The sequence below is a fragment of the Bufo bufo genome, chromosome 2 (assembly GCF_905171765.1).
Source record: "Bufo bufo chromosome 2, aBufBuf1.1, whole genome shotgun sequence".
Lineage (NCBI taxonomy): Eukaryota > Metazoa > Chordata > Amphibia > Anura > Bufonidae > Bufo > Bufo bufo.
Window position 1 is genome coordinate 249,181,478 of NC_053390.1, and position 21,203 is coordinate 249,202,680.

General features: G+C 40.4%; 1 protein-coding gene across 1 annotated transcript in view; it reads right to left on the bottom strand.

The window, feature by feature from the left end:
- Positions 1-256: 256 nt before the first annotated feature.
- MAPK1 (mitogen-activated protein kinase 1) overlaps positions 257-21,203 on the bottom strand; it is a 57,361-nt gene continuing 36,414 nt past the window's right edge. Inside the window, exons 2-9 of the mRNA XM_040416353.1 lie at positions 17,715-17,897; positions 15,594-15,783; positions 13,933-14,049; positions 13,324-13,438; positions 13,105-13,236; positions 8,323-8,432; positions 6,385-6,512; positions 257-3,616 (exon numbers count right to left, since the gene is read on the bottom strand). Coding sequence (XP_040272287.1) covers positions 6,402-6,512; positions 8,323-8,432; positions 13,105-13,236; positions 13,324-13,438; positions 13,933-14,049; positions 15,594-15,783; positions 17,715-17,897 — 958 coding nt within the window. The 3' untranslated portion in view covers positions 257-3,616; positions 6,385-6,401. The remainder of the gene's footprint in view (positions 3,617-6,384; positions 6,513-8,322; positions 8,433-13,104; positions 13,237-13,323; positions 13,439-13,932; positions 14,050-15,593; positions 15,784-17,714; positions 17,898-21,203) is intronic.

Genomic DNA, 21,203 nt, shown 5'->3' on the forward strand with positions numbered 1-21,203 from the left:
CATAATACAGCAGACACCTCCTAATGATTAAACATTTCATCAGTTGCATGGCATAACACTAGTCAAACCTTACAGTATAACATCTGCAGCTCTTTCCCATTTCAAGCTTTATTATATATATTAGTCAATGTGGTTCTGGACCACTACTCAAAGTTAAATGTAGCTCAACATACAAAGGGATAGGGACTGTTGTAGACCACGAAAGAAGCAGTAAAGTTATTACATAAGAATACAAAAAGGTAGAAGATAGTAGAACTGTTTGGTAATACAGGAGTACAATTTTAATGATTTTATCTGCATTTGTGGAGTCTTACAAGATATTTTCTTTTTATCTTTTTTTTTTTTTTTTAATCTTTTTTACACAATTTTTAAGCCAGAAATATAGAACATCCATCCAAATTGAGAAAAAAAAAAAAAAAAAAGTTAAATACATCAATAGAATTAACAAAAAAAAAAAATTATAAACCTTTCACAATTTGTTTCTTAATTGATTAACCAGGTTACATACCTTTCACAATAAAATACATGTTCAGCTGTTACATTACATTTTAAAGGAACATACAGGAATTTGTTATAAAATATTTCATTCTTATTTTATTCACTGCTCACAGACCAGATTAACTTTTCAAATGCTTTTATCCAAACCAAAAGGATTCATGATCTGAGCAGTGAATCCTCTAACTTTACAACCTACTTTAATCAGCTACACACATTTTGAATACAAGACTAAAAAGGCACCAACAGTACAAAGCAAGTACAAAGCTCTTTTAGTAATCTGTTAAGAGTGTTCGTGTATGGACAACACAAAAGGCAATGAGAGAGGGGAGGAGGGGGAAAAAATAAATCTGTTTTAAAGATCGGTTGCATTTTAGTTAAACATTTTTTAGCAAATGCCCTTTGTGCAAGAAAGGGGGGGAAGAGGGGGGGGGAGAAAAGCTAGGGTGCGAGTACAGGAAAAAAGAAAACTTACACTGGTGTGGTTATTGCAGGATGTTTATGGGAACAAGAGCAGATCTGAAGGCAGTGGGTGAAGTGCATTTGTAGTGAGAAACCTCTAAAGGGGAAGCAGCAAGCATTTTTTGGCCATTCATATGAATTATGCAATAATAAAAACTGGAATGGAATATGTTTGCCAAAACTAATTTAAAGAAACGTTGAAAGAACGTTCTTGTGAATTTAGGAAACAAACTGAAGACTTTTAAACAATTAAAGGCGATATCAACAGCATGATTAATTCACATGTAATTTAAGGATTTTTTTTCATATACTTAAGAAATTTTTCGACATGCCTTTTAAGATTTAAATATGGCTTCTACTTTCCCTGATGCAATATGCATGACTAAATGACTCATGCATTACACTCATAAAAAGGGAAAAGTTGCTAGTGCATAGTACATTTCTTTCCCTGTTTAATGCGCTTTATGCAAAAATTAACTTTTTTTAAAAATAGGATTCTTAAAGCATTTCTCGTCATAATCGGGGGTTACTCGGGAGGTGGGGTTATGCGGAAGAAATGTTTAAAGACTCTGGATCTCGAACTGATAACCAGTACAGTTTTATAAAGCACAGTTTTATAAAGCATTCTTATAAATAGTAGCCATGATTCAGGAACATTGACAGCCGCAAACTAGTTAAATAAAATATAAAAAAGGAATTCCTGGTTAATACCTGCAGTGAAGTATGGCTAATGGTTCCCTCAAATACTAAAAGAATGAGGAGCGACTAGTTCTGCTTGTCCAACATTACAGCAAAGCCATCCCTTTTTTTCATGTACGGTAAAGCAACTACATGTCAAGCATAACTTTTAACCACCTTCAAAATACAGCAGACTACCTTAGAAATGTATACATAGACATATTGTGCACAACGTTTTAATAAAACATAGCATCTTATCTAACAAGTAGTATGAGAGATATGCAGGTAAACCCATTCACCAAGTTAACGTAAAATCTTTACAAAACCCACATCACAGAAATTAACCAACTAAGCAAAAAAAAAAAAATTTTTAAATTAAAGAAATATATAAAATGAAGAGTCTTTTCCCAATTTATTTTCAAATACAAGTGCAATTTTTGCTCATTTCCTAGGCAGTTCAGACAAGTCACTAGAATTTTTGCTCGAGAGAGAGGGAAAAAAAAAAAAAAAAAGGTTAAAAGAGCCATTTGATTTTTATGAAGGTCACAGGATAACAATTCATGTACATGATTCAGAGGTAAGAGATTTTGTTTCAACCAGTCATATGCATGTGGCACTTAGACAATCTCTGCACAGAAAAGCTTAACAGTCATGCGAGGGCACGGTCATTTTAAACAAGGCAAGTCGTTCACCACAGAGCAGTGAGGAGAGGAGGAGGCACTGCACAGCGACATAACATCTAGTCAACTCCACGGAATACAACTCCAGGAACAAATACCAGAAAAGAGAGGAAGTAATGGTTACAGTGTAAAAGAGTTTAGTGCTTGCTTGATTTGCTGCTCATTGGGAGGCTGGGAAAGAAAGTGGCTTAAACCGCCAGGACTTGGTGCGGTAATCTAGCTGTAAGCCTGCAGAATTGAAATTGCCATCAGCGATCGCATACACCCATCAGCACATCATGATGCAGTCTACTGCTCAAGTGGTGTGTATTCGTATAAAGGAGGGAGGACTAATGCAAGTGCCTCAACAGTCAATGAGCACGGCACCATTCAAAAGAGCATTAGCATGCTGCTTCATTGGAAAAATACCAAGCTTTGCGTCAAGTCTCGAAACGGAAAGGTAATATTTCGAGTGTTTCAGGTGGGGACTACGTCTCCACTGTGTAAATTCATCTTCCTCAAAACGCAATCAATCATACATGATAAGCCAGTGCATAGCACATAATCACCAATTTAGATATTTATATTCAGGCATTATATATATATATATATATATATATATATGAGCAGCTTTTCATTGTTAGAAGTTGAATGTGATATACAAAGTAAGCTGTGTGTGTGTGTAAATGTATTCAATTTTAAAGGTCCCTCAAGCACATAAACGGTTAAAATTGTTAATTCAGTTCAAAGTGCTAGAGAAAACTGGAAGCTACAGTAACTTCCAATGGGTTTTTAAAGGTTTTGCAAACTGTTTAAAATGATATGTGTAAGTAAATGGGACTTTCAAAACACCTAAAGTGCCCAGAGTAATAATTTTTACAAGGGGGGAAAAAAAAAAAAAAGACAAAAATATGACAAAAATAATGCCAGTTACCACAGTCATCAGTAACGTGGGATTAGACACAATATGTAAAGCCCATGAAAATAAAGTACACAAATTTGTCCACTTAACAGGAGGAAAAGAAATTAATGTAAAAAAAAAAAAAAAAGAAATTATAATATACAAGCAGTGAGTTAAGGTTTCAGCAAATTTGCTGCGGCACCGTACTGCAACTGGGCTTTACAAAAGGAGTGTCAAGAATACTTCTCCAGACTGAAAGAATTCATCATAAGCAGAAAAGCCACAACTACCAGAAACCGCCCTCCTTAATGGCTCAAAGGAGTTAGACTGGACAAGCTGAGATGGGTCACAGGACACGGCCAAGGAGGAAGAACTGTCAAGAACACAGATGTCGGAGTGCGAAGTCCTTCACAGCCTTTCCCTTTATATAAAAAAAAAAAAAGCACCAAGATTAAACAAGTTTATTAGAAAACAGTTATGTCATAGTGTCTGAGACGCATGATACTTCTATAACTTTCCAGTATCCTAAACTAAGCCATACACCTGAAAGCGGCTCATCTCCCTGGAGAACAAAAGAATTGGGTGTTAAACATTCAAAGCATCCAATCCTTTTCTCCCCAACATCATCTGTTGGGGCAGAATCAGGAGCTCCCAAATACACATTAGATTGACGGCAGGTCTCACCAAAAGAAACTAAATCTGCCAATAGCTTAAGGCCGAATGCACACTGCCGTAGAACACGGACGTGAGCGGTCCATGGTATCCCGGCCTGGCATCCTGCTGACAGCAGGAGTGCACTGCGTCATTGGTTGCTATGACGCTGTGCGCTTCATGCCGCCGCCGCACTACAGTAATACACTCTTATAGATCATACCAGTGTATTACTGTAGTGCAGCGGCAGCATGAAGCACACGGTGTCAGCAGGATGCCAGGCCGGGATACCACGGACCGCTCACGTCCGTGTTCCACGTCTGTGTGCATTCAGCCTAATGTAGATAGGAGGCCTTAAAGGGAATCCATCAGCTCCAAAACACCCTCTGAATCATAGTATAGTGTCAATGATTAGTCCAATTATGTAATTTTTATCTTCATACTCACTCGCATTCTGATGCTGTGCACCTAAAAACCAGAAGAAACATGCATTGAGAGGACTCCTCTGCTCATGCACATAATGGAGAGGACTCAGAAGAGTCCTCCCAATGCATTTTTACTGCTGGTTTGTAGGAGTATAAAGATAAAAACACCACACCCCCACTTATCAGCTTTTCTGCAGTAGCTCTGGCATTGGAACTACCACAGCTTTAAATGTTGTGCAGTGGACAGGCTCGGACTGGCCCACAGGGGAATCCCCCGGTGGGCCCCTGAGCAAGGTGGGCCCTTAGTCTCTCACCCCCTGCACAAGTGCACATAACACAGACTTACTGCACTACATACATATATTCAATGCACAGCACCTCAACCAGCCTATGTTCATATAAAAAAACTTGCTAGATTATTTATTATATTTGAATGTATTTGTACGGTGGGCCCCCAAAATAAATTTTACTGGTGGGCCCTAGGCATCCCAGTCCGACACTGGCAGTGGACATTGCTGGTGAATGCAGTGCTGCTCCCACTGAAGTGAATAGGAGCAGTGCTGCAGTAACCAGGTCCATCCACTGCACAATAGAGCTGTGGTAGTTCCAATGCAGGACAGCTAAATGGCAAAAGTCGGGGGTGTCCGCCACACGTGGATCAGATAGGGATGGCCTGCCACAAGGATAGGCCATCTCTTGTAAAAGGTTGGACAACCCATTCAAGGAGCTAGTAATCAAAAATAGTAGAATGTAACTAGCAAAAGTCACATGCACACTTGTCAAAACTTTAGCTCTCCAATGTGAGATTTACACAAAAAAAACATAAGTGTATGCTTTATATAAAAACCATGTTTATGCTCCGAAAGGTAGGAAAAAATATGGGACAAAATGCTACTGCCAAATACGATGAGGACTCTACCCACACATGGATCACACTGTCACTGAATTTCACATTTGTGCATATTTTGTTTCTATTGGTGCCAAAGAACAAGACTCAACAGTTGGTTGAAAAAATAAATATAAAAAATAAACACTATATTCACAAAGCAGAGCAGGATGATTCACCCGAATGGTAAATGATTAATATAAATGCTACCCACTACCATTTTAAAGGCAAGCAACAGGAGGGCCATTTCTTTCCATGGTCTATACACAGGGTACTGCACACTGTACACAAGAGAACTGTGCTCTGCCTCCTTGAGACTTGGCAAGGATACTTGCTTGCCATACAATGATGTCTCTCCGCATCAGATGCCTGATTGGGCAGGAGAGGCTGGACAACCCCAACAAGTCCACGTACTTAGCTCTAGTCTGAATTAGAGAAGGTTGAAGTGAGGGCTTCTAGTACTGTACTAGTAGCTCTGACTTCAGCCTGGGTGGAGGAGGACAGGGAAGCTGGAGGGTGCTGAGCGGCAGGCAGGATTAGCTGAGTGGAGTGGCTCCTGCCTGTGCCTGCACCGCAAAGCTACGAGTCCTGTATGTCAGCTCTTAACTTAGCGAAGCAGGAGACCGCTCAGCTAATCCTGGCATAGCACATGGTTACAGGGTACCCATGTGCTATGCCAGCATTTAGTAAACCTCCGCAGAGAAGTAGATTTAAAGAGCACAGCGAAACGTGCGCTTTAGGGAGGGACAAGTGTAATACAAATACAAAAAACCTTAATAGACTATATTACAAAAAGTATTATTAGGGCATTAGGGACAGGTTCACAAAAATGTATACAAAAGTTTAGTTACTCTGTTTGCAACATGAGCCATCACTGGTGCCATTTTGGGGGTACAAACTACTTTTTAAATGCCTTTTTATAAAAAATAAAAAAATTTGGGGGGAGGTGAGGTTGGCAAATTTTGGAATTGCAAGCAACATGCAGATTTTGGTAAAAAAATGCACTGAAATTTTTCTTTAACCAAAAGGTGGCAGTCTTAATAGAGTTAAATAACTATATAGAAACCGAATCAATTTGTGACTGGTCATAGGGGAGACATGGAAATTCTGGAATCTACGGTTACTACAGGCATAGCACCTAAGGATTCTTTACTCCATCTAACATACAGACATCTTTTACATTACAGCCTACAATAACCATGCTCAAACAAACTAATAGCTGCTTACCTGTGGTCATATTACAGTCAGTACCCAGGCTGGAATCTAGCAGTTTCTTCAAAAATTAACTCCTTCAGTGTCTCCTTGGGCAAATCATCTAACTCCATCTCAAACTTAAAGGGTGCTTCTGCGACAGGCTAAGCACAGGAGATAAAAAGTGTTTGTTTTTTTGAATTTTTGTTAATTTTTTTTACATTTCCACATGTTCTGTGACCTGTGCAGAGGTCTGGAGTGGGTATATAAGCTGTGATATATATTGTGATTATACAAATGTGTTATCTGTTATTCTAGCTCTGCCTGTGATAATGCGATGGCTACTGAAAAGTTAGCTGTACAGAACAGGACGTTTAAACATATTAGGCCTTGTGGCCAGTGAGAAAACTGCACACTTAGTCATTTTTTTTTTTTTTTACATGGAAAATGAAAACAAAAAAAACAAAATTCTAAAACATATTTAACATAAAAATATGATCTAAAAAGAATCTTCTTCAATTAGCTGAATGTATATGATGTTTTCTGTTGTCTATAAGGTGTCAAGACATAAGGATGTCCCTATACAAAACCAAGAATGGTGAAGAAGCCTAAGATAATCAAATCATTTGAAAGAGTTCTTAGGATCAGCATATTTTTCTAAATTTGTGTGGGAAGTAGTATGTGCCCAGCTAGTCCAGTAGTTACACCAAAACCTCATCTGGAGCAACCCAAATATAACCCACTGACCCAGGGAATATGTCATAACAATAAAAGCCTGGTGGGGAGGGAACATAGCAGAAATGGGGTCATTACGTTAGCCTCCCATGCCTTCATTTTCATGGTAAGAAGGCCTTGAAAGTTCGTTGCTAGCTCTGAAATCTGTTTCATGCTAGAAGAATGAATCCTTCAAGTCAAACAAACTAATAACCAATTCAAAGGGAAGCCAAAGTTTAAGAATAAATTAAAATCCCATTAAGAAAATTGAAAAAGAGCATTAGTGGCTGATAAGATGCAGGCATCTCAGAGTTTCACAAATAAAAACCTTGATGCTTAAGAATCTGGTTGTGATACAGAACCACCTCCTCACAATATAGTATTATCAATGTCCCAGCTGACTAGCTCAGAAACTCTAAAGTGATATGGTGTAAAGGCAGACCATTAATCCTTAAAAGGGGTTGACTCAACTCGAAAATTGGTGACATATCGTTAGGATATGCCACAAATGACAGAGGTGGGACCTACACCTATTTCTAGAAGAAAGGTCCCAAATAGTATGAGAGAGCGCGCACGCTGCTTAGCTATTTTCAGAGAAATGTAGAGAGGGTGGCCACCCATCCCAGAGGTTGGGCCCACACCTATCAGACATTGGTGGCCTATCCCTTAAGGCCCTTTTACACAGGCCAATCATCCCACTGATCAGCCAAAAAAACAAGTGCTTCTTGTCTGCTGATTGCACTTTTATGCAGGCATGAAACTAATGCGGGTCAGCAGCACATCTTCCCATGTAAATAGCTGATGTACTGCCAACAAATGCAAACTAAAACGGGTACGAACAGTCGTAATAGTTTGCACCCATATACTTTGCATGCACAATGAATGCTCCATGTGAATGGAGCTTAAAGTTAGTGCAATCAATAAGCTGTATGGTTGATTGTTGTAGGAAATCTGCCCATGTAAAAGGACCTGAAAGACATCCCTAAAAGCAAGACGAGCAATAAAGACATAATCAAACACCAATTAATGTGAGGCAATATACTGTGTCTACATTCACTTTCTTCTTTACAAAAAAAAGTAGAAAATTAATGTGGATGGCAAGTCTGAGTAATTTTACTAGTCGGACAAATGCTGGAACAGCAAGCAATATCTCTGATAAATTATACTCCGTAAACTGATGTCAACATTTTACAATGAAACGTACAAATGCATTTGGGATTCTTTACAGCAAAAGGTTTCATAATGAAGAAGAAATCTTACCTCATCACTTGGGTCATAATACTGCTCCAAATAAGGATGGGCCAGAGCTGCCTCTACTTCAATTCGTTTGTGAGGGTTGAAGGTCAACATTTTGTCCAACAAATCAAGAGCTAAAACAATTATAAAGTAATTTTAGGCATCTTAGGACATATCCCTTTCAGACAGTGCTCTGCTGTACCTCGTGGGTAAACGTCTCACAAAATTCTCAACCCCTTAGTGACCAGCAAAAGAAGCAGTATATGGATAATCACAATACATTGGTAAGTGCCTTGTATTAACGTCCTCTACATGATTAATGCCATTTGCTTTAAACCCCTTTAAAGATGCCACTACAGACATAATACAGAGCAGGAAGCCATATGATCTAGACCAGCAGTATGAGCCAAAGCCAGAAGTGGAACCAGAAAGGAGGAAAAGTATAAGTACTTCCTTTATAGCTCTCATTTCGTTTGAATCCTTCTGTGGCTTTGGCAAAACACCCTGCACGAAAAATGCTACAAAAAACTGTTTTCATTTACAAAAAAAATGCTTTGGTTGAATCCACCTTTACCCCTTCAGGACCCTGCAATTTATTTATTTTATTTTTTGTTCTTTTACTATCTAACCTCGAGCCGTAACCTTTTTATTTTTCTATTCACTTAGCTGTATTAGGGCTTGTTTTTTGAGGGACAAGCTGTACTTTGTAATGGCACTATAAGGCTACTTTCAGAAAAGCGTTCAGAGAGGATCCGTCTGGTGTCTGCACAGACGGATCCTCTCCTATAATGCAGACGTTTGGATCCGTTCAGAACGGATCCGTCTGCATTATAGTTTAGAAAAAATTCTAAGTCTGAAAGTTGTTCAGACGGATCCGTCCAGAATTTACATTGAAAGTCAATGGGGGACGGATCCGTTTGAAAATTAAGCCATACGGTGTCAACTTCAAACGGATCCGTCCCCATTGACTTACATTGTAAGTCTGGACGGATCCGTTTGCCTCCGCACGGCCAGGCAGACACCCGAACGCTGCAAGCAGCGTTCAGGTGTCCGCCTGCTGAGCGGAGGCTGAACGCTGACAGACTGATGCATTCTGAGCGAATCCGCGTCCACTCAGAATGCATTGGTAGCTGGACGGATGCGTTAGGGGCCGCTTGTGAGACCCTTCAAACGGAGCTCACAAGCGGAGCCCCGACGCTAGTGTGAAAGTAGCCTTACAAAGTGGGAAGCTGGAAAACAATTCCAAACGGGTTGGAATTGAAAAAAAAAACGAAACTAAATTCCGCCATACTTTTATGGCTTTCATTTTTATGGTGTTACCTTCATTCTCTGGATCAGTACGATTACAGAGATACCACATTTACAGTTTTTCTTGTGTTTTAATACTTAAGCTTTCAAAGAAAAAATTTTATATTTTTTTTATTTTTTTTGCATCACCATATTCTGACTGCCATAATTTTTTTTAAATAGTTACGTCTATGGAGCTGTGTAGGGTCTTAATTTTTTGCATAGCAATCTGTAGTTTTATATTGATTTTGGAGTTTTAATAAAATTTTTATTAAACATTTTCCAAAACCGTAAAAAGGTAAAAACTAACAACTGCAGCATCACAAACGTTCAACTATATCACAGTAAAGAAACATAAAATAAAATAACTAAATAATAATAATAAAATAATTAAATAATAATAATTATTATAATTATAATAATAATAATAATAATAATAATAATAATAATAATATTATTATAGGGAAGGAGGGAGGGGAGAGAAAGGGGGAAAGACTGCTGTGGGCATAAGAGATTCCATACTAGAGCGTCTGTGGCTGGTACTCCCACCAGTTTCTCTAGGTTGAGTCGCTAAGCGCCTAGAAGGAGGCTTGATTCAAGAACAATGCCGTTACCGAGTAAGGCTACTTTCACACTAGCGTTCAGAGCGGGTCCGTCTGATGTTTCATCAGACGGATCCGCTCCTATAATGCAGACGTTTGCATCCGTTCAGAACGGATCCGTCTGCATTATAACTTAGAAATTTTTCTAAGTGTGAAAGTAGCCTGAGCGGATCCGTCCAGACTTTACATTGAAAGTCAATGGGGGCGGATCCGTTTGAAGATTGAGCCATATAGTGTCATCTTCAAACGGATCCGTCCCCATTGACTTACATTGAAAGTCTGGACGGATCCGCTCGCCTCCGCACGGCCAGGCGGACACCCGAACGCTGCAAGCAGCGTTCAGGTGTCCGCTCACTGAGCGGCGCGGAGGCTGAACGCTGGCAGACTGATGCATTCTCAGCGGATCCGCCTCCACTGAGAATGCATTAGGGCCGGACGGCTGCGTTCGGTGCCGCTTGTGAGCCCCTTCAAACGGAGCTCACGAGCGGACACCTGAACGCAGGTGTGAAAGTAGCCTAATATGGGGGCTTTCGCCGCCGATAACATATGTATAATCAACAATCTGTGCGATCTAATGAATCCCTGATAGTCGATTCCCAGGCATATCAATTCTGGTGACAGGACAATCCCAAACTTGCACACTTTATTGTTCCCACGCTCTATTTCTTTCCAAAAATATCAAATTGAGGGGCAAGTCCACTGGATGTGCAAGAGGGAGCCAACCCCCACCTTGACATCTCCAGCAAACATTAATGTCCATTAGTCCCATAAGAGGAAGTGCATCAGGGGTTTTAGACCACGAGAAAGAAGTTTGTAATAGTTCTCTTGTAATCTCACACAACTGGAGTAGCCATAAGAATGGCGTAAAACAGACTCAGCCACAGGCCGAAATTTGAATGTCCTGTTCTTGTTCCCACGAAGCAAGAAAAAGTGGTATATTTTAGTCGTAATGGCTTCCAATAGAAGAACATGTAAAGTAGAGATCAACCCAACCCAGGTAACCCCTTCTGAAAAACCTTTGCAAACTTTTGTCAGAGTTCTTTCAATTTAAAACTTCCCTGAAGGGCTCAAGTCGCAGACTTAAATTGGTAGAAGGCAAAAAAATAAAAATATATATATAGCTGTTCACTTCCAGGTAGAGTCCTGAAAACTGATTGACAAATAGGGAAATTTACAAAAAAAAGATGTCTTTAATGCTAAATCCAGCTAGAGATTTCCAGAAACCCACTTGTGACTTGTAATTGCCACCTAATAGATTGGGTATGAGATGGGCCAGGAAGTGGATCAAGCTTAATTTAACATGCCCCTCCATCATACTTAAAGCATAGCTTCTGTCAGGTCAGAAAATCCAGCAGGAAATATATCATGTTCTAGTGATGAGAGAACGGGTTCGGTCTGCTGTGGACTCATTCCTAAAGAATCCCTTGTTCCGTACATGGCTATAATGTATTGCCTCTGCTGAGGCTCTTTCAAGATGGTGGCAGGTAACGCAAGGCTACAGTGCTTTCGCGCATGCACCATTACTGTAGTTGGGACAAATTCAAACCTGGGTTTGTGGAGGTGCGCTACAATCAACGATCCCGGGTTTAGTTTGTAATGTAATACATTAATATATACGTCCCTACTACAGTAACAGAGCATGCACGAGACTACTATAGTCTTGCGTTACCTGCCACCATCTTGAAAGAGCCTTATTGGAGGCAATTAATTATAGCCATCTACGGAGCTAGTGCCTGAGGGTGCCACAGAAAGCAAATGGCTCCCTTGACCTCAGTGTGGGAGAGCAGTTTGGGCCCTGGGAGCACTGCACTCTTAGGCCGAGTTCACACGAACGTGTGTGACCCGTGCCTGTGCTGCAGCCCGCAAATAGCGGGCCGCAATGCACGATCGCCGGCCGTAGGTCAGCCGCATCGGATCGCGGACCCATTCACTTTAATGGGTCCGCGATCCGGCATTTCCGCTAAAAGATAGAACAAGTCCTATCTTTTAGCGAAACGGAAGTACGGGACGTAACCCCACGGAGGCACTCCGTAGTGCTTCCGAGGGGTCCCGTGCGGCCGTTCCGCGATTCCGGATTTGCGGACCCATTGAAGTGAATGGGTCCGCATCAGTGATGCGGAATTCACACGGAACTGTGGCCGTGTATTGCGGCCCGCAATACGGCCACAGATCACACACGTTCGTGTGAACTTAGCCTTTGGGAAAGACTGCTTAGATGCCGTGGGTAGTTACTTTGGATCATGAGCACAGACTTAGGCCTCTTTCACACTACCGTTTTTTTTTTCCGTTTTGCGGGCCGTTTTTTGTGTTCCGTATACAGTACCATTCATTTCAATGGGTCCGCAAATAAACGGAATGTACTTCGTATGCATTCAGTTTCTGTTTTTCCATTCCGTTGAAAGATAGAACATGTCCTATTATTGCCCGCAAATCACGTTCCGTGGCTCCATTCAAGTCAATGGGTCCGCAAAAAAAACGGAACACATACGGAAATGCATCGGTATGTCTTCCGTATCAGTTTAGTTTTTTTCTGAACCATCTATTGAAAATGTTATGCCCAGCCCAATTTTTTCTATGTAATTACTGTATACTGTATATGCCGAACGGAAAAACGGAACGGAAACACAACAGAAACAAAAAAAAAACAAAAAACGGATCCGTGAAAAACGGACCGCAAAACACTGAAATAGCCATACGGTAGTGTGAAAGAGGCCTTACAGTGTCTCCTGTGAAAAATGGCAGGCACCAGTGGCTATGGCGCCCACTCAACTTCTGAGCGGGCTCCATCTTTAAAGCCTGGACTTCTGCCGTACATGCACAGTGGAGGTCTGGAAGCGGTTAACATCATAAAAACATAAAAGTTGTTTTTTATAACAAAAAAACTAAACTAACATTCTCATACAGACATTAAATATACCTTTAGGGTCTGCATTTGGGAAAAGTCTATTCCAGGGCACCTTATTTTTGTGTGGAAGTGAAAGCAGGTAGTTTCTAGCTTTCAAATTGATTATACAGTTCAGATCCTCTTGAGAAGGTGATCCAAGAATTCCTGCAAAAACAGAGATGTTTACATAAAAGGTTGCACTCCAAAACCTTCGGTATAATCTTCTGGCCTCGCTGTTCCATCTGCCCTTACCAAGGATATGATTGAGTTGATCAAGGTAATGCTTTCCAGGAAATATGGGCCGATTTGAAAGCATTTCTGCGAGAATGCAGCCAACAGACCAGATATCAATTGACTTGGTATAGCCCTAAAATAAAAAATAATATATTTAGGTTCCAGAACATCACTATGTCACCTTGAATGTTAATAGCCGGATATCATAGTCACATGTTGTCAGTATAAATAATTTACATTAAAATTCAGCTTAAACTTAAAAACACATGGAATTCACGCTATATTTGTGACTTTAGGACTTGACTATTTAGGAGGCTACAAAGCCGGGAGTTTCAACTAGAGATGAAACAAAGGTGCAGCCTATAGGTTATCATTCAATGACTCCTCACCAGTCATTTACTCAAGCAAGGCTAAATTCACATTTCAGTTATTTGCTCAGTTATTTTGAGCCAAAATCAGGAGTGAAGCCTACTCAGAGATAAGGTATAATGGAAAGATCTGCTCCTCTTCTGTGTTTGACACGCACCTGGTTTGGGCTCACAATAACTGACGGAAATAACTGATCATATAACTGAAGTGTGAACTCAGCCTAGCTAGTCAAATGGATGTAAAATGTAGATGGACTACCTTGGAATTTAACATGATTTCTGGAGCTCGGTACCAACGAGTGGCCACATATTCTGTCAGAAAACCAGTGTGGTCATGATCTGGGTCTGCAACACGTGCCAATCCAAAATCACAGATCTGTTTAAAAAAATAAAAATAAACAGCTATAAATTACTGAATCAAAATGTATTAAAATCAATTTGATGAATAAGGAAATTCTCAAACATTTTTCTACATTAACATTCATACATTATCGGATAAAATATCGTTTTTGCTGAGATGTATACAATTTTTATAATTAAAACAGCTGTAAAATCTGCAGAGACAAAATGTTTGATCCTGGCCATTAAAGCAATGAACCATGTTAATATACACTGTACTATCCCCTATAGAGACTGCACACAAAAAAAACCAAGAGACATCCATAAAGTAGATAAGGAAATGTCAAACTGCTAAGGACGCCTCCGATAACTAGAATGGGGGAGCTGCACCCTCTAACTGAACTGCGTTGTACAGAGTGATGTCTGAACATGCCTGATCCATAGAACTATGGCAGATACGAAAATGGCGAGCATGCTCATTAAGCTGGAAGGGGTTGGCAAGTTTAGAATTACTTTCAGTTAAGCGCTCAAAGCAATATAATGTGCCACTTGCACAGCAGTTCTGTGCACAGTGTCATTCAAGGAAGCTACTGATGGACAGGTCTTGTCACATGTCCCTCCATTAGCAGCCATGTTTAGGACCAGAGCCCCTTACAACAGTAAAGACTATACAAACAAGGAACAGAGCTCCTCAGACCTAGAGATTAGGGATGAGCGAATCGACTTCGGGTGAAACATCCAAAGTCGATTCACATAAAACTTAGTTTAAATATTGTACGGAGCAAGCGATCCGTACAGTATTAGGCTACTTTCACACTCTCGTTTGTTGCGGATCAGTCATGGATCTGCACAGACGGATCTGTTCAGATAATACAAACGTCTGCATCCGTTCAGAACGGATTCGTTTGTATTATCTTTAACATAGCCAAGACGGATCCGTCTTGAACACCGTTGAAAGTCAATGGAGGACGGATCAGTTTTCTATTGTGCCAGTGAAAACTTCCCCATTGACTTACATTGTGTGTCAGGATGGATCAGTTTGGCTCAGTTTCGTCAGACGGACACCAAAATGCTGCAAAGTGGAATGGAGACGGAACAGAGGCAAACGGATGCATTCTGAGTGGATCCTTTTCCATTCAGAATGCATTAGGGAAAAACTGATCCGTTTTGGACCGCTTGTGAGAGCCCTGAACGGATCTCACAAACGGAAAGCCAAAACGCGAGTGTGAAAGTAGCCTTAGAATGTATTGGCTCCGATGAACCGAAGTTATGAGACTTTGCGTAATAACTTCATAAATTGATTTCTACTGAAAAAAAAACATTTCCCGAACTCTGGTTCTGTTGCAAGGTACCACTTGCTTTCATCTGAAGTCGATTCGCTCATCCCTACTAGACATTGGTAATGAACTGGTAAAAAAAATAAAACACGTTATATTAGTAAGTGGCCCATAATCTTGTTTTCAGCACATCTTTGAAAATAAATATTAAGTGGTCAAATCTATTAAAACTAAGCAAAAGCTATTAAAAAGACTTACTAGACAATACTAACACTGTACGATATAACTATAAAATACAACATACCTTGAGATCACAGGTAGTGTTAAGAAGCAAGTTTGATGGTTTAAGATCACGATGTAAAACATTGGCTGAGTGAATGTACTTCAAGCCTCTCAGAATTTGGTACAGAAAATAACAAATGTGGTCGTTGCTAAGGTGCTGGGTCTTCAGAAGTTTGTACAAATCAGTTTCCATAAGATCCTGAACAATGTACCTGAAGATATTTATGTAAGGTAAACGGCGCCAGTACATGAAAAGAACTGGATAACCTTTTCAGAACACAATGCACATTAGCACGTCAAATATAAAAGTTTTAAAATAAACACTAAAATGTTGTGTAATTTAGTGCTGAAGCCCCTTCACTGTACTCCAGAGGTCTGGCTGTGAGTTGAACTGCAGCAGGCCCTATTCAGTTAAATAGAGCATTGCTGAAGTTCCCCGATACAGTGGGTGGCTAGAAGTGGCACTGTGTCCAAATTGCAGCCCTCAAGATTGCTGGGGATTCCAGAGGTCAGACCCCAATAACCACAGAGCGATAGCATATCCTAGCAATATGCTATGACTTTATGATATGGAAATATCCTTTTAATATACTTTGATTAATCAGGCCCGCTACATTTCAGAGACAGAGCTTATGACTACTGCCTTCCAGCGCTGACTCTCCAGTGCTCCTGGTCTTTGCTTACACTCACCCAGCATGTGACCATTATAGCCGTCACATGCCGTATTTTGCTGTTAGACCATTTTCATCAAGGATCATTGGATTGTGGCATTAAAAGGGTTTTCTGGGACTACTATGGTTTAACACATATGCTCGACCTATTTTTTCCATATAAATCCCTCTGGTTTGATTCCATCCTGTATCCAAACCCATAATGCACTTCTCCTTTCTCCACCACCGTCCCTCCCACCCAGCTAGTTAACATAGACGCTCCTCTACCCCTGCCCCTATTGCTGTTTTGACATGCCCATGGACATAACATCACTAAAGAAAAAGCTGCATGGACAGGGTCATATACAGTACAGACCAAAAGTTTGGACACACCTCATTCAAAGAGTTTTCTTTATTTTCATGACTATGAAAATTGTAGATTCACACTGAAGGCATCAAAACTATGAATTAACACATGTGGAATTATATACATAACAAACAAGTGTGAAACAACTGAAAATATGTCATTCTAGGTTCTTCAAAGTAGCCACCTTTTGCTTTGATTACTGCTTTGCACACTCTTGGCATTCTCTTGATGAGCTTCAAGAGGTAGTCCCCTGAAATGGTTTTCACTTCACAGGTGTGCCCTGTCAGGTTTAATAAGTGGGATTTCTTGCCTTATAAATGGGGTTGGGACCATCAGTTGCGTTGAGGAGAAGTCAGGTGGATACACAGCTGATAGTCCTACTGAATAGACTGTTAGAATTTGTATTATGGCAAGAAAAAAGCAGCTAAGTAAAGAAAAACGAGTGGCCATCATTACTTTAAGAAATGAAGGTCAGTCAGCCGAAAAATTGGGATAACTTTGAAAGTAAGGGCTATTTGACCATGAAGGAGAGTGATGGGGTGCTGCGCCAGATGACCTGGCCTCCACAGTCACCGGACCTGAACCCAATCGAGATGGTTTGGGGTGAGCTGGACCGCAGAGTGAAGGCAAAAGGGCCAACAAGTGCTAAGCATCTCTGGGAAGTCCTTCAAGACTGTTGGAAGACCATTTCAGGGGACTACCTCTTGAAGCTCATCAAGAGAATGCCAAGAGTGTGCAAAGCAGTAATCAAAGCAAAAGGTGGCTACTTTGAAGAACCTAGAATATGACATTTTCAGTTGTTTCACACTTGTTTGTTATGTATATAATTCCACATGTGTTAATTCATAGTTTTGATGCCTTCATAGTCATGAAAATAAAGAAAACTCTTTGAATGAGAAGGTGTGTCCAAACTTTTGGTCTGTACTGTAGGTAAAAAATATACACATTAAAAAATGAAAGCTTCCTCCATATATGATTTAAGGGATGTTGATGGAAAACCCCTTTAAAGCAGCCCCTTGCTTCTAATGCGAGATAATCCCTTCAACAATGGACCTCTACAGGACCTGCATAACTATTTACAAAGAAAAAAAAAACAAAAAAAACACTGTAGATGAAATAAGGATACACATCTTTCATCTGCTCAATGGTTGGCGCTCGAATAATGTCGTTTATTCCAATAATATTCTCATGTTTAAAGCGCAGCAAGATTTTAATCTCTCTCAATGTTCTCTGGCAATACGTTTGATGCTCAAAGGGGCTGATTTTCTTGATGGCAACTCGTACTTTGTTGACGTTGTCATATGCAGAACTAAAAGAAAGAACAAAGGAGAATTGCGGAAATGTCGACATTTTGCAGGTTTTAAATAACCCAATACATTTGCATATAAAGGATGAAACATTTGCAGATGTCAGTGAATGTTTTGTGGCGCACGCCCCCTTCATAAACCGCACCTACCTCTCTACACTGGGAAAGGACAATGGCATTGCTGAGCACTGTCTGTGGTACTGCAGGCACCATAACTGCTCATGATCATTTCCAAATAAGCATTTTATCACAAGAGAGATGAATTTCACAAGTTTTTATAGGGGAGGGTGACAAAAAACAAATAGGTGGAATAATAATTTTATCCACCGACTCAGCACAGTTTTACAATTACCAAATTTTGGGGCAGATATACTAAGACTGGCGTTACAAATGCCAATTCTAATATAAAGTCTGTGGGCGCAGAATTTGCCAAATTTATCAAGAGGCCCAGGCCCCTTCATAAATTTGGCACATTTTTCCAAGCAGTCTGTTGCACCAGACTTTCAAATCTACACCAGCTATGAGCCGGCATAGATTTGAACCATTATTTACGGCAGTTTCTGGTGTAAATTATAGTAAATCCATCAGGCCGTGGGAGGCCACAACATTTATCCTCTATCCATAAAATGCTGGATTGTTCAGGGCTCATCGTTAATTCAGCAAAGCTGCAGATATTCCTTGCAAACCACAGAAAAACGAATCTAGCACCGGAAAGGAAAAAAATATTGAGAAAGTGACATCAGTAGAAAGTAGTGCGTGAAATGCGTTTGTCTGGTGCAGCAAGACTTCTTTGCATTCCGCTTAGAAGAGAACGTCTGCGTGTCTCAAGCTATCAGCAGTATAATCTGGATCTGTAATGTAATCCCCTCTGTCCTACATCTATCTACAGCCTGCCAAGGTCTTCCCCCGCTCCTGCAACCTTACCTCTCAGCCTTGTATGTAGGACTATACACATAAGCATATCTCCTCCTTGCTTGGGTGCATGTTACTACATGCTGTGCAATGTATCTGGATGTCACACATCCAGGTCTGCCGGTGGCACATGTAAAGACCTGCTCTACCAATAGGTGTAGCTCTATCTGGGAGTTTCCACATTATATCGGCCATTTGAGTAATCTCATTGGGATTTTTGCAGCCTCAGGCAGAGTGAGAGCCGAAGAAAGAAAAGGGAACATTCAGGCGGCTGTTACATTTTACTGCTGGATGCTTCTAGGCACAGCAATCCAAGAGCAAATATAACTTTGCTAGTGGCCAAATAACTTTTCTAGCACAAATTAGCTCCACGTTAGCAACCACTGGGGTACTACAATAGCTGTACAAATCTCCTCATTCAGGTAGCATTACTAGATAAACAGATCTTTACCAACTTGATCCTCGTTATGTAAAGTCATGCTTCCTGTGGCTTAAGAAGTAAAGAGAAAGAAAACCACTTCCGGCTAAGACACTTTCTGCTTTTTATCCCCCTCATTTCTTAACATAAAGGAGGCTTCATTTGCAGAAATCTGCCCCAATAACCCTACATGCATATGCTGCAGATTTGGATGCAAAAATCCACACCAATGCCACATTTAAAAAAACGCACAAAAACCACTATTTATTGTGGGCTTTGGCGCAGATTTTCAGGTTATGTTGAAGTCTGTGGAGAAAATCAGGCTACAGAAGGTGCGGAATTGAACATTTGACATGCTGCAGATTTCAAAATCCGCACAGAAGATAAAAAGCACTTTTTGAACACAAATAACCGGGTTGCGGGGTCGGGAACCTGCATAATCTGCATCGTGGTAACTACACTAACAGACAACGTGGATATACCCTAAAGCATAATAATATGTATGAGAATAGTGTGCCCTTTAATATACAGTATCCACTTTTTTATAGCACCCACATTTGGATATTGGGGAAGGTGGTCACATTCCACGGCATCAGTAGCTCATACTACTCCATCTAATAAATGAGCATGATTGCCTGTGAGCTTCTAGTTCTGCTGAAGGAACGCGTGGTAGTGGTGCAGACATGCATGCCCGTGGTCCTAGTTACTATAACAGAGCTGCAGATGAGAGGAGCATACACACTCAATATGTGAAGTGCATTTCCACCGACATGACCCAAGGAGACTGACTGATCAGTTTATTCACAAATAAAACATTTGTGTAAATAAATATATTATATATATATATATATATATATATATATATATACACACACACACACACATACAGTACACCCCTCACATTTTTGTAAATATTTTATTATATCTTTTCATGGGACAACACTGAAGATATGACACTTTGACACAAATGTCAGTGTACAGCTTGTACAACAGTGTAAATTTGGTGTGCCCTCAAAATAACTCCACACACAGCAATTAATGTCTAAACCGCTGATAACAGCGAGTACACCCCTAAGTGAAAATGGCCAAATTGTGTCCAGTGTCAATATGTTGTGTGGCCACCATTACTTTCCAGCACTGCCTTAAAGGGGTTATCCAAGTTATTTTTTTGTTCTATGTTCCTAACTGGGCAAATGTAACAGCTTTCCAATTAACTCACTTTATCTCCAGTGTCTTGTTTCTCAGATTTTACTGAGGGTCACATGACCTGTGATGTCATCTTTTCTCCCTGCTTTGATAAAGGTCGTTTATGTAAACGTCACTGTGCTTGCCACGCCCCCTTCACTCTGCTCGGAATTAACCCCTTCAGCTGCAAAGACTCAGGGCTGAAGTGTTTACTGTGTAGCTGCAGGCATTGAGGAGACAAATGCTGGGCACAGGAGCTGACAGAAGTTCTGCAAAGCTTTACAGGTAGGGGGAAGATCCTGTGTGTATTAGCAGTGTCATTATATAAGTGGAACTTGTAGTTCTACACTTACAAGTTGCTGTTTTCTCCCAGCACTCAGGGCAGCTCTTGTATCCACTCCCTTAGCAGTGTCATTATACAGCTGGGACTTGTAGTCCCACACATACAACATGCTGCTGATTCTCCCAGCACTCAGGGCAGCTCTTGTATCCACTCCCTTAGCAGTGTCATTATACTGCTAGGACTTGTAGTCCTACACATACAACATGCTGCAGAGTCTCCCAGCAGGCAGACGTCACTCAGGGCAGCTCTTGTATTCACTCCCTTAGCAGTGCAGGGGAAGGGGCAGAGATTGTTTTTATTGCATGTAAACAAAGGGCCAGAAAAGAACCAGGGAAATGAGGAAATATATATTTTTTTTGCATAAAACTTGCTTAGCTCAGTTATATATCAGATATTCAGTGCTATATAATTTTTTTTCATAACTCGGATAACCCCTTTAACCCCTTAAGGA